General features: G+C 38.3%; 1 protein-coding gene across 1 annotated transcript in view; it reads left to right on the top strand.

Moving 5' to 3' along the window:
* Positions 1-3,120: 3,120 nt before the first annotated feature.
* RANBP3L (RAN binding protein 3 like) overlaps positions 3,121-14,856 on the top strand; it is a 56,344-nt gene continuing 44,608 nt past the window's right edge. Inside the window, exon 1 of the mRNA XM_054283255.1 lies at positions 3,121-3,186. Within this exon, the coding sequence (XP_054139230.1) occupies positions 3,121-3,186 (66 nt within the window). The remainder of the gene's footprint in view (positions 3,187-14,856) is intronic.

Genomic DNA, 14,856 nt, shown 5'->3' on the forward strand with positions numbered 1-14,856 from the left:
GTACATATATTATGACTTTTGAACCTTCTAGGTATGGGAATTTTGCTGGCTGTTACAATAAATGAGAAAGTCAGTTTTTAGATGGTTAAATGGATGTGACCTCAATAATTTGTGGAAGAATTTTCTGAGCAATATTCAGAATGTGTGAGATATGAAAAATAAAAAATAAAGCTGGTTCAAAAAAGCTTGCAAACTCTTACTGTTTATCTTGTCACTGTGGCAGAATATAAAAAGTACTCCAAAGAAACCTTGATTGAAAATTCTCAACTAATATTGGGGATTTGACAGAAAGCAATTAGATTTCTATCCAGTCACTCAGGAGGAGTGATCTCATGGTTTGTCATTTTATGCTTCTTAATTAGGTAGAATTACTAACCTCCTCTCCATAAATCATTATCCTTTAAATTGGTTTTAACAACAACCCTGTTACAACTTAGTCACAAGTGGTAGCAGAAAATTAAATCCTCAACCCTTTTACGGATGAATTTTGGAAGTTAAATTGAAGAGGAATACTGAAATCAAAAAGTCAGTTACTGTATATAATACTGTATTTTGGCTTTACACATCAGCTATACTGGAGCTGTAATTCAGCAAAGAACTTGAGCATACGCTTAGGTCCTGTTGAAATAAATAGGATTTAAATCTGAGCTTATGCTATGTATATAGATATATATGCATTGAAAAGCTTTGTTACATGGAGTGATTTGTTAAACTAGAACTAAATCAGAATTCTTTTCTTATGCTTTCCAAGTCATCATTTAAATTAGACTTTGTTCTGACTTGAAGTTTATAAATTATTTTTAGGATGGGCAGTCTGCTGGCAATAGAATATGACATATTTTCTTGCACTGAATAATAACCTACCAGTGTTATTTATTTTATGTATTTAAGATGAAAAAATAAAGTCAGGCCAGACTAGAAATACTTTTGTATGATTTAAGATTGCTGTATATTTATCCAAATTAATTGTATAACTGACTTTCAAAAAATACCCTGTATAGCCTATGCAAAATGGTATGTAGTATAAATCTGTTGCACGCAGAGTAATATACATTGCCCATTAGAAAAAAGAATAAGATTGCTTGTAGAAGTGTAAATATATGGCAAATTATCTTCAGTAATTAGTAATGCAGACTGCTTCCATCTTTCATTTTGTGATCTGCATTCAGAAGGCTTTTCATTAAACTTATCTATTTGACTGCGAGAGGGGGAATAAGTCTCAAATATTTACATCTATAGGATGTCCTGTGTTTAGTATTATATGTGTGGGAAAGGTTTCTGATGCTGTAAGCTCTAAACATTAATTTTAAAAAAGAGAACACAGTCTCAATAAATGAAAAAAATCTTTTAATTCCCCAATGAGATTATAGCTCTAATTAGTAGTATTAGAATTGACATTTGTAACACATCAAATTACATTTTTGCATTAGCTTCTATAAATAAAATATTTTCATCAACTTTACATTTGCCTGCATGGCAGATGTGCTGATTATTCTGCACTTGTCTGGAAAACACTTAGAAACTTGATGTGGAGCCAAAATATGCATGGAGACAAGTAAATTGCCAATTGTAACATTTTTTTGCCAGCAGCTTCCTTAGTCAAGCAAATCAAGTACCATTCTATCAGCACTAAAATCAGACAGCTTGAGACTCTGCTACCATTTTAAAACTTTCCCTTAGCAAAGACACTGTAGTGGAAAATCCCCAGCTCAGAGGTGGGGATAGAGAAAATGTAATCATTTACTTGTCACTATGTGTGCCTGTAACCAGGACCAGCTTTCCAGGTATTCCACCCCCCAATTACAGGGCTCAAGTGTGGAGAAGGATCAGAAATACATTAGATAGATTAGAAATGAGACTGTTTTTCTCATTAAAAACACAGAGCTACAGCACAACTACACTGTAACCCTCAACAAACGAGGTTTGTTAAGTTTTGTGCAAGCAGGGGAATGATGATGTTATTGCATGTTCACCTTTCATTCCCCTCTCTGATGGAGCATTTGGGCCCTCTGAAATAGCTGAGACAGAAAGAAAGATTTTTGGACAAACATCACAGGGTAAGGTCAGGGCATGGCTGATCTGAGAGCTGCATTACTGTGACAATGTAGCCGAAATACCTGGATGATCAATGTGCCATACAGCTCCCTGTCCCCTGTTCCCAAGTATGCACCTTCCCCTTGCTGATTGTCTCTTAGTCTCTATGTTCTACTAAAATAATAGTAACACCAAACAAAAGGGGATCCTGGAGAGAAATCTTTTCATATTATGGTCTCCATTCCTCCCAGAATTGAACCCCAATGTGTTTTCTCTTGAGTGACATTTTGCCTCTTTCAGTTTTCTTTACAGCAGAGTTCATTTCACTCATAATGCGAGTGTTTTTTCAGCTTTAAATCTATTCACTCAGAAGCCCCAGCTCTTCTTTCAGCTCAGGCTGGCTGTTTGCTCTGGAGTGAACTGGTCTATGGCTGAAACCAGCACAAGGCACCACAGCTAACACAGCTTTTCTGAGGAAGAGTTACTCCTTGGATTGAACTCTGCTGGGCCTTCATCAATAAAGGCACCAGGCATCCTCCATGGCTCTCTAGGCAGAACTGTGGTGGGTGATTTTTCAGCCATGGTGACAAAAACTCGGGGGGTAGTTTCTAGGAGGAAAACTCCTACACAACATGGTAGTACCAGCACAGACAGAGTAACTCAAGATCACAGCCAAACTCGGATCTGGCAGCTCAGGTGATTGGAATTACAAGTCTACTGAACCACCAGAAGTCACCTTCTCAGTAGCAGAAATTTTATTTGTTGCTAAATGAAACTGTTTTATCTGCCCCAGAATTAAACTGGGGCACTGCATTAAAGCCAACTATCACTGACTCAGTTCTGCATTAACATGAGATCTCTAGGCTGTAGTTGCCAAGTTCAAAAACCAGCTGGGGGCTTCCTGCACAAGAACTGGGTTGCTAGAAGGGTGTGTTAAGCACAGCTGGCAAATCCCTCTGCTGCTGTCTGCAGCACACCTGAAGTAAACCCATCTTGATTTTAATTTACTGTGGAGCACTATACTGACATCAAGCTGGTTCCTGAAACAGCTGTTCTGTGAACAGCTCAGCTAGCCCTGTGTGAGGAATGGGCCAAAGTGAAGATGGAGATAAACTTTATCAGCTGTCCTTTTTCATCGATTTGGGACCCAAGGTAGATGAGTTAAAATGAGAAGATGATCTCATTCTTCTAATCCCCCTCAAAATCTCATTCTTCTAATCCCCCTCAAAAAGGCAGACACAGTGATTGTGTCTGCGATTGACCTTTCCAAGCTTTGGCCCCTTTTAGCTGCACAAGTTTGCGGACCTGATTGCAATGCTGGAGATGATGCAGGAGCTAAAGAACTGCTGGACTTCCCCTGGTGGCATTTCAAGTTTTGCATACACATGAGTACAGTTAGGATAAAGCCAGTGGAAAATCCAGGTCATTAGGTTGGCACTGAGTTTTCCAGCTGAATCTGTCCCCATTACATGTTACGCAGGTGCATTATGGAGAAAAAAAAAGTAAGAAAAGAGAACTATTAGTATGCCTGACTTGTTGCTGATAAGGTTTACAAAAGCCATTTGTAAGTGGTTTATCATACAATATTTCCTTCCCAGCCTCCCAGTCAACACAGCCTTATGGATATTTAGGGCATTTAATTAGTTAATAACAGAATGTAATCAGGTGAACACAAGAGAAGCTTCACACCATTCACTTTCTTTTCTTCTGCTACATTTTATGCAGTAGATGCTATAATCTCTCAGATAAACCTGCAATTTTCTAGCAAGCAAAAATTTCCCATGTTTCTCAGGCAAAACCTACAAAGTGGTCCTACATTAAAAAAGGGGGGTGGGGGAAAAAGGAAAAAAAAGGCAAGTCATACAGAAGTCATACAGAAAAAGTAGAAGCTTTAGAAATGCTTTCTCAGTTTAGCAGTGCACAGTAGAATGGCATGCATTTGAACTATGTATGTCCCCTGGAAACCCTGTTATTCACTAATAAAGACTGTTGGTATGGAAAACATGTTTAAGGCATGTTGAACAATAAAAGAACCATTGCACATGAGAAGCAGGAATACTTAATAAAATTGTTACAGAAGTAATCATAGATTTAAAAAATTTCTTTTAACCTTTAGTTTGAACTGGGCACATTTCTATGCCTCTTGTGTAGTTTAAACAAATGTTTAAATTTTGGTGAAGAAATTGGCAGGTGCCAGAATAATTTTTATGGCCATTATACAGCATGGCCGGCTATATTATTCTAATAATACTGTAAGCATTTTGATTCCAGGAAGCTAACAAAGAGTTTCTACCCTTTCTTAAAAGAGCAGTTTGACTGTGAAATTATGTAAAGGAGATGCATCAGCAAAGATGGTACTTTAAGTCACATATTGCTATTTCACAAATGTATGCTGTGATTTATTTTGCATTTGCATCACACATTCCCTCTCTGTTTATTTCTCCTTTGCAGTAAATTCCATGGAAGCATTGTTTGTAACTGTAAGTAGCATTATAAAGCTCTGTTTTCACTCAGTGCTGCCTCTTAGTCTGGAAACAGATGAAGACTTCAGTGAAAGATGTGCTGAAGAACATAAAAATTTTTTTTAAGAAACCAAATGACAAGAAGTCCACAGAGAGCACGACATTGAACAGTTTCAAGATGCTAAAATTTCCCATGGGACTGCCAAACCCACACAATCATCTACCATGATGTCTCCAGCATGGCATGCAGGTGACACAACGGTAATTATATTACAAAGACGTGAAATAGGTCAGGTAAGATAAAATAGGTGGAGTTAGTGAAACTTTAATAATTGATTTAGGAGTAATATTACCTAGATTAAATTCCTGATTTGCAACTGCAGATTCATTAAGTTGCTGTAGTAATATGTGGTAGTACTAGATTTATATATATAGACATATATGTATATATGCTGACTTCACCAACAAGCTTGAATAAGGTAATACTTCTATGGAGGGCTCCTTCTGCCCTCCATAGTCAGGAAAACAGGCAATCCACTCACCCACTAATGTAAATTGCATATTGCTTCTTTGATGTTCTTGGCTATTCTCAGTCAGAGAATAGCTGACTCTCAGCATGCATTTCCAGCACAATTATAAGCAGAGACTGTCTGTAAGGCAATCACATGATCTATTACAAACCAATACTTATTTGTGAAGTTTTTGTTAAGAGACTAGATGTGTTTGTGTTTCTGAACAGGAACAACTGTCAAAGGAATTTTTACTTTGAGTGAGTCAGCACTGAATGCAATTTATGTGCCTTTTTATTTTTAATCAAAGAAATCTAGAGTTTTCAGTATCTGAGGCAGCACAAACAAAAGATTTTTCCTAGTAATGTATATTGTGTCACAATATAGGTGTATCAAGAGTGTCTTATTTCTTTGCTTCTTTGAGAACATGATTTATTAAAGGAAAATCTGGTGTTACAAACACCCAGGACTTTGGGCAGTGGAAGGACACAAATCAATACATTAAACCAGTAGAAGCTAAAAAGAGATCTGAGGCTGCCAAGTCCCAACCATTTGCAATAGAACAGTAGTAAAAGAACATTACCAAAATAGATGCTTTTTGACTTAAATACATGGGGCAATCAAGTACCTAAAGTTATGCAATAATCTTATTGTGAAACAGTGGATCATCCTGAATTCGAACAAGACTTGCAAGTAGCAGAAGAAAGTAAATCTGGCATCAGTTTCTCTCTGTCACTCAAGCATTTATTTTTGAAAAATGAGCAGCACCCCAGAACAAAACAGGAAAACATTGGACAGCTTGGGCTTCTTTATGGCTGGCATTCCCTGGAGATACAAAGACACTGGAATCACTGATAGGATTAAGATATATATATATATTTATTATTCACAATTATTAAGCACTCCAGAAATGAAATCTGTTTAATCAAAAAAGTCCAATACTATTGTTGAATTTATGATTGAGAATGATAATTTATACTCTGCCTTTTAGTTAAATTGAGCAATACTGACAGGTACCATTGACTCCCCTCAGAAAAAAAGCATGAGAGAGAAAGAGAATGTATCCAAAGGTGATTGGGTACATCTGTGATAGGTGCTACTAAATGGACAGGTAACATTTATAACCTGAGTGCGTCAGCTGGCACAGGCAAGACTCAGGAACAACCACAAAAACACAGGTGAAATGTGAAGAGTAAATTTGATTTTGTTACCTCACCAGCCAGGCTGTCCCTGATGCAGCACTCGGGGAGAGAAACACACGAGGGGACAGAGGCACCACCTGGGGGCTTGGTCCAGGGATTCAAGCAGGTGTAATTTGGTACTCTGCTTGGGTCTTTCAGGAAGGAGGGAAGGAAGGAAGGAAGGAAGGAAGGAAGGAAGGAAGTGGAGGAAGGAAGTGGCGGAAGGAAGGAGGGAAGGAGGGAAGGAGGGAAGGAAGGAAGGAAGGAAGGAAGGAAGGAAGGAAGGAAGGAAGGAAGGAAGGAAGGAAGGAAGGAAGGAAGGATCACCAGCCCTGGTTCCAGGATCAGGTGAGCCACTGGATGTCCAGGATCCTGGGGCACACACCTGGGCTTCACAGGAGTACCTCTGCATAGAAAAGTTTCCCTGCCCTGGAGATGAGCTTCTCTCTGTGCAAATCAGTTCTCAGGTGCTATTCATTCTTTCAGACCTTTCTGGAAATGAGTTGGAGGTTTTGGGTGTCCTGGGTGGTCTTGATCCCCCTACAGCCCATGCCCACTTCTTGGCCTCATTCTTGCTGTGCTGTGCTTATTCCCAGGAGCCAGGACAAGGACAATTGTCCCCAAAAGTGCTGCCCTTGCTGTGTGTGTTCCCTTCTGCAGCCACATCCTGTTCTTTCTCACAGCATGCTCTTACCAGCAATTATTTGTTTTTATCAACAATCCTCATCTGTTACCACATAACTTTGGTTGGCTCCACAGCCATCGGGCTATGGGTGTTTGAGAGACACACAATATCTCCTTCTGGGATTCTACAGCAACAATGCACCATTCTGGGTACAGTAGGTTTGAAGTAGCACTTGGCTGAGGAGCAGAAGATGTTAACTAACTTCAGGCAAGCCAAACAGCATGAATGACTCAAAGTATGATTCTGGAGAGGGTTTTTTTGTAATTTAAAAGTCAAACACTGGCAAGAAATCAACCAGCAAGTGTTAAAACTGTTCTACTGTACTGCAAAATAATTGGGATGTCTTTGGCTAAGTTGAAAGTAATGTATTAGATCACATCCAGGGACTGTCCCAGAGGCATAAAGCTCTGCCATTTGCTTAAGTGTCATCACACAACACAGTGGCCTTGAATGTCCTTTGGTGATAAATTTCATCCAAGAGTCATTCCATTATCTCATCAAGGCCCTTAAATAACCATCTTGATCCAACTTCATACATACATTTGAAAGGTGATCTACTTTATAATATATAAAGGATGCTGTTTCACTCCATTCACCTACCAGACTGGTGCAGCAAGAAGCAGAAGGATTCTCTGAGAAATCAGATTTCTACATTCTGCCCCATCTCAATACTGTCTGTCCTGACAGCTGCCATAAGGTAGGGCACCACCTCAGGAGAAAAAAATCTCTATTACGTAAGACCACACTCTTTATTGATGAGACCCCAAAAGCCTTACTCTTACAAAAGAGAAAGGATCTTTGTTTTCCTTCTAACAGTGCTTTAACTCACAGCAGAACAAACTCCCAAAACATGTAAAACAGGTACCAAAGATGAATGTTCCCAATGCTCTTGCTTGGAGCTGTGCTCCAGAGAAGATAAAAGCTGTCTGAAAGCAATCCAGTTTGGGGAGAACAGTAACCAGTCTCTAGAAGAAAAATTACAAAGTTAAAACCAAATCCTACTGGATGAAGGATTCCACTAGGCTTTCTCCCTTGACCAGAACTCATGGTCCATGGGACCATCAAATTCAATCTACAAAGACGTTTTTGATCATTCATTTCAGTCTTTCCCAAGTCTGAATATTTCAATTTACTTGGTTAGGAGAGACACAGCACCCAGGTTCCTCACAGGACCACCAACATCTCCCAGCACAGGCCATTCTCAATCCTTTTGTGCTGTGCTCTGGGAAGATGCAGGACAGTAAGGCACAGGCAAGGGTGCCTCAGAGAAGACAGAGTTACAGAGCCCATGAATGTGTGGGCTGAAGTGACTGTTCATGAATAGAAGAAAAGAGATGGGTAAGAAAGCCTTGTCATGGAGCTTTGCTCCATCTTGTAAGCTTCTGTGGAGGGAGGCATCTGTCATGGGTTCACAGACTGTGAACCCACTGATTGCAAGGTGAAGTGTTACCTCTGAAAGCCCCCAAATGGGAGCAGCGACCTGGCCAGCAGTACAAACATCTCCTGCCCCAAGTTTAGCATCTCCTGCCCCAAGTTTATTATCCCTCTCCAATCTCCACTGAAGCAATGGACATAGCTATTCCCAGCCAGCCTGGAGGACAGGGGATACTTTCCCCTAAAGGTGTTTGAATATACATGTAAGAGATTTTACACTCCTGCTCACAGCCTGCTTCTTATCTCCCTTTATTACTTCTATTCCCTTTATGTTTTTCTTTTTTATCTTTTTTTAGCTGCTCTTCCTAATAATATTCCTTCATTCTATCTAACGTAGGTATAAATATGGTTGGTCTATCAAATACAAATAATTGCCACTTTTTATAATGCAAAATTATAAATTTCATTAATATAGATCCTGTCTTACCATGAATGTGCATAGCTTTTCATATTTCATGCTTCTTTATGTATATAGAATATTTATATAAATAATCAGAAAATCATCTGAATCTGGGTCAATCCTTGGAAGTGATTTAATACAAATCTAATAGAGATATAAAACACTTTCAGCTCAGGATCTTCGAGACTTTTAGAAAGTATATTTCTATATATTTAGCCTCATACTTCTTGGAGTTTTGTTTGGAGTTTTTTGTTTGTTTGTTAGGGCTTTTTGTTTGAGTTTTTGTTTTGGTTTTTGCTTTGGTTTGTGTTGTTTGGTTTTTTTAACCGGGTTCACAGCCTGTTGTCTAGGAAAACAAATCCTTTGCTAATCTATGAAGTTTCTGCCCAGTTTTAATTTATCCTTTGTCTTCGCTGAGGTAAACTCCCAAAACAAATCTGCTGGACTTTCAGCAGAAAGATCATGTCCTTTGATCAGCTATTGAATTTTGATTTAGGGCCAAAGCTTCAGGAAATAATTTTCTAGATTTTACTTAATGATATTTTATTTACATTAAAATGAACAGAAGAAACACACACTATTAATTGCTTAAAAGATGTGAGAGGAAAGATGCCTTGTACTTGTATATTCTTGAATATGCTTGTATATTGCATATCTTGAATATGCACAAGCATAATCTCATCTCCAAATCCTAAAAGTGAAATACAAGCCAAGTTATTCTGAATCAAGTAAGGGTGTCTGCATTTAACACCAGGGAACTCCTGAGAAGAATAAATTTACTAAGCTTAGGGGTTTAATGACCAGTAAATATGTTTTCATCTTGAGTCTCCTTTGGTTTTTGTGCATCAGCTCACTGTAAATTCCAAGGCTGGGCACTAGACAGTAAATTATTCCTGCAAAAAGCAGTTTCAGTCAGCCTTTCAGAATGTAAGGCTAGGATTTCAAAGGAGCCTAACCAAGTTAAGAACTTATCACCTAATGGATGTCAAAGGGGTTTAACTCCCTTAAAGATTCCCACAGGGAGAGGAGAAACAGTGGGTCTTTTTGATACAATAGAAATAAGAAAAGTCTTGTTCCAGGCAGATTTACAAACACAAAATATTTATTAGTCACCAGTGGTAAGTTTTTTTGCTAAAACTGCAAGAATTTTGATTCTTTTAATATTTTACTGAGGAACTAAGAAATCCTTTGCAGACAAAAAGGAACTCTCCTGGATACCATTAAAAACATTCATGTGAGTACAGTTTGAAATTTTTAATTCAATAAACAAATAAAATAAAATGCACAATACTACACAGAATGAAAATAGATCTTTCCTGACCTTTCAGAAACAAGGACAGAAGCCTTCTGGAAGGCTACAATACACTCCCATCACACCATAAATCAAGATTACCTTTCCAGACTCACTCTTCCCCTTTTGATCTACATAGGCTTGCAAATTTCTTTAAAACTGAAATGAGAAAAAACTAAAATAATAAGGATCCTGAATGCACTTTAAAAAACCTGAGTATTTGAAAAGTCCCTTTAGCTTTTGACAGTGACATTTGACAATACCAACAATTTAAATTCACATGACTCACAAGAAAGAAACAGGCTATGCTACTTAATTGTCTGTCTGGGAAGTTGCCATTTATTTTTATATTTTCTTGTGTTCTTGACTGTTCAGTTATTTGTGTTAGGACAAAAGCAGTATAATTTCTACTTAGAGACAATTAATTTTCAATGGAAAGAAGGCAGTGGTTGACGAGATTACAGCATGAAAGAAGGAGGCAATTTTGAATGAAAGTGCATTTAAAATTAAATGCTTCTATAGCTATGGAAAGGTTTTTTTACATTAACAGTGAAGAGAAAGAAACATAGCTGTAGATAGAGGTTCCATAGATATACCACAACAAACTCTAGGCCAGCACATTTGTGTAAAAAAACCACTTCAGCTATGTCATAGATCTTTGCTGTTGCTGCCACCTCACTGAAATGTGCTGGCAATGTACTCCAACATTCCATGTAGAGACTCTCACAAAAGCTTCACAAAGCCAAGACATTGAATTCTAACACTGACTGTCAGAAGGTAATGAAGATTCCTGAAACAGTAACAGTAGCGACCTTTTTTCCTTATTCCAGAAATCCTAAACAAACATTCCAATGTTAAAAAGATAGTCAATAAAGATGCATAAAGAATACTAAAAAGACACTTCTGCAACACAAGTGCCTTACAGCTAACTGGGATCTAAATATAATTAGTGTTCTTAATATCCTAAAGAAAGTGGCTGGAAGGATTCCATGCCTGTAATTACTATAAGCCTCTGTACTCTCCATCACGGAGCTGGCTCTGCCTCAATACCTGTGACTTTGCACAAGTTGTCTTTGGCCAGCATTCCCTTGGACTGCCTTGAGGGCCAGATTTTGACCAATACCATGACAGACTGGAAGATACCAAGTCACTGTTTTCCTTAGAATTCATGACACTGCTGACTTTAGCCTGCTGCAGATGAGTATTGGGCTCACCCTTGTGCACCTGATGCTGCAGAGCGTGCGTGGCATCGGATCTGAGCAGTCTTCCAGACTGACAGCTTTTGTGGCCTTTCCTCAATGCATCTGTGAACAGATATTTAGAGCAGGTGCAACAGTATAGATCAGGCTCTTTATATAACTTGAGTTTGCAATCTTGTGTCCAGATGCGACATTGATAATCAAGATAACTTTCTTTGAAGCAGTAAGTCTTTTGAGTTCTGCGTACAGGTCCACTTCTGCCTCAGAGGAGAGGTGAAAAAGGTCAGAGGACACGGGCAGAAAGAAGTTCATATTCTAGTCCCGCTGAGGAATCTGAGTTGTAGTCTCAAAAGGGGAAGAAGATACACACCTAAATAGGAAAAGGGTATGATTTATTTGAACTAGGGAGGCAAAAGAAGTACCTGCCTGTATCCTTATTAGGGCTCTCTATGTACTCTTTTCAAAGGGTTAGACTGCCAGAGAAACCTTTGGAAATCATAAAGTCCCATTTATTTCTGTGGAAGCCTTGACACAGGGCTTTTACTTACGGGGCACTGTTGTACAGTGTAGCAAAACAGAAGTGGTCCCCAGTAGCAGGATTTCTATCCCTCCCTTGACCTGCATCCTTTGCCTTGAAAGCCTCTCGTTTTCATTAACATGTTATGTCTTGAATTGCTGGTTCTCTTCCTCCAAATCTTTTACTTATTTCAGCACCTTCTCCCTTTTCCCATACCCTTATGTGCAAATCAATTTGAGGAGGAATGTTCGTGCAGATGATTTCTTCCCTTTTTTGGCTTCCTCCATCTCTTCCCAACCTACCTTGTTATTTTATTCTTTTACCAAACTATTATCAGAATATGCTCAGGTCTTTAGCAAAAGTAACCTGACAGATGAAGTCGCAAAATATCTATTAACAAAATCACAGAATCAGAAAACTTATGTTTCGATAGGAAGCAGAAAGAGTTTCCTTGCAGAAAGAGATTGTGTGACTAATATATTACATTTCTTATCATATAGGGAAGTGACAGAGCTTTCTAAATCAAAAGAAGTCCAATGATTCCCAAAAGGTTTCACACAAAACTAAATGGAGGTCTAAAAATAATCCTGCTTTAAGACTGTTAGTTTTAGACACACGAGATAAATGTTTTGCCATTCTGTCCATGAAAGTAGCTTGAGTGAACTTCAGAGGAATGTGTAATTCCACAATACCTCAGCTGGGTAATTCTTCCCACCTCTAGCAAATGCATTGGTGGTTTATGCCTTGGGTCATAAAATTCATCCCTTATTCATTTATGACTCTCTATATCATTGTAATTCCTATATATAGTATTTTTACACACTTACTGCTGTCTTGCTGAAATTTGTCTTGTAGCAGTGTTCCAAGTTCTCTTTGTCCACTGTGTTAATAATGTTTTTGCTCAGTTTTAGGGGTTTTATTGGACAGTTTCAGGATATGCAACTGTTATCTGGGGCTTGGTGCAGGAACACTCAGCTATTATACACAGATATAGTTATTCTCAGGACATGTGTTGAACAGTAAATTGGTTTGCTGAAAGGCTTAATGGAGTTGTGCAATAGCGTATAATACTAGCTAGCTCTCATTTCTCACTAGTTTTACACATGTAAAGTATCTCAAACTTCATTTTCAATGAAGTTAAGTACAGTCATGGAGAAACAAAGCTAAGTAGTTATATTTTAAGAGTATGGAAACGTTTTATTTTATAGGAAAGACACAAAGGGAGATATCTGTCATCATATTTCCTCAGGAAAAACCCACAAGAATGTATTTTTCAATGCTGCATTTTAACTTTTATCACTTTCTTTTCCCTGGCAATTTATGTCCAGTAGCTATGGGTTTTATCACTTTCTTTTCCCTAGCAATTTATGTCCCATCATACTGAGGAACTCTGTGAACACTATTAAAGAATGAAAGTTTTTCTGGAACATAGTGAAACCTGTCATTATCCACTATTCTTGTTATTATAATCTCCATGTAATTAAAGAGGAAACTGACAAAGTATCTGTGATTAGGAGAGGCAAAACTACTTGAGTTTACCTCCTGATTTTCTCTGTCTAGTTTTCTCTTAAAAGAACATATGTACTTCTCTTTCTCCTTGATTTTCTTTCCACTTGCTGATCTCTTACACAAAAGCCCAATCTGTCAATCTTGACATTTGCCATAGCCCCAGTGACTCAAATCAGGCTTTTGGCTCTAATGTTGAGCAATAGCTTTTGATTGCAGCTAACTTTGTGTACTAGCCTGCTCTGATTTTATTGGAATAAAGGATAAAAAAAATACAGCATGTGTAGCTTTGTTCCTGATTGTGTTTGTCTAATGACAAAAACCTCAACTGATAGTATGATAATAATTTCCACAGTAGCAGTATCAATTATAGTAATTTTAATATACTGTATCACAGCTATCACACAAAAACCTATTCATGCAGAAATGCTTACTTTAGCTCTTGTTTACTCTAAAATGCCATGAGCTGGCAGCTGTGAGTAGTTAGCTACTTGATCAGCAATGTACATGCAGACACAAAGGTAAGGTAATCTAAAGATATTGATGCTGAAAACAAAACCAAAACAAATTATTCACTTATAGGGAGATTATATCAGCACAGTAGCTTTCAAGAGGCTTGAAGAAGTTTCTCTGCCCAGTAAGTTAGTTCATTAAGAGGAAGTTCAGGGCAGCAAAATGCAGCCTTGCCATGTCTGTGTCAGCAAGGTTGAAGCCTTTAGGATGTGGGAACTGAGCTCCTTTCTCTCCTTTGTGCCAAACACTGAGAAATCATTCACAGACAGGTAGAGGAGCAGGGCCTAAAGCCTGGCAGTGCTGCAGAACCCCCGGCAGCTGCAGGACAGGGTCTGCAAGGAAGGAACCCTTCCTGTACCTGTGCCTGCCAGCGTGCTATGGCAGCGGCTGAAATTCCATTTTCTTCACTGGGACCTGCCCTTTTGCTCACCCCACAAACCACAGTACCAAACTCTTGAAACTGAGCCTAAACAAGAGGCAAATCAGGGAGATTTCAGTGTTTATCAGAGATGTGTGAAATATGACACTTGCATTCCACAGACTTGTACAGGATTTTTTTACAATTTCACTTAATGTAGGCTTTAACAGCCCAAGGTTTGCTTTGAGTATCAGCTTCAAATAAACTCTAAAGGATTCAGAATCCAAAACCATTAAAATATGAATTCTATATAAGAAAATCGAGTCCACAGCATAAGCCCAGGTAATTTAATGACACAGGAGGCAATAAAAAAACCAGCGACTGCATTGTGTGTGTGTGTTTTATACAAAAAGGACTAGACAATTAATCTCTATTTAAGCAAGGTGAAAGAGTGACATAAATAATGCTTCATGTTTCATATCACAAATCTGTCTGGTTGCCTGCTTAAAGGAATTAGAGCTTAGTAAGTTTAATAGGATTTATTAAGGGTTTGAACAGTCTCTTGTTGAAATCAAAAGTACTTCCCAGACTTCCATAAAGTTCATGTGGTTCTGGCCTTTAGATGCCTCAGGTTCTAGTAAAAAAATCTGTGATACATGATGACCGTGGCTATCTAACTGATTTCATGTACTGTGTTACTGACAGACAATTCTTGTGCTTTAAAAAAATTACTAATTAATCAATTTTGAAGTGGGGTTATGTTTTGC

Source organism: Melozone crissalis, unplaced genomic scaffold (genome assembly GCF_028551555.1).
Source record: "Melozone crissalis strain CALT ecotype California unplaced genomic scaffold, PUWL_Pcris_2 ptg000036l_1, whole genome shotgun sequence".
Classification (NCBI taxonomy): Eukaryota; Metazoa; Chordata; class Aves; order Passeriformes; family Passerellidae; genus Melozone; species Melozone crissalis.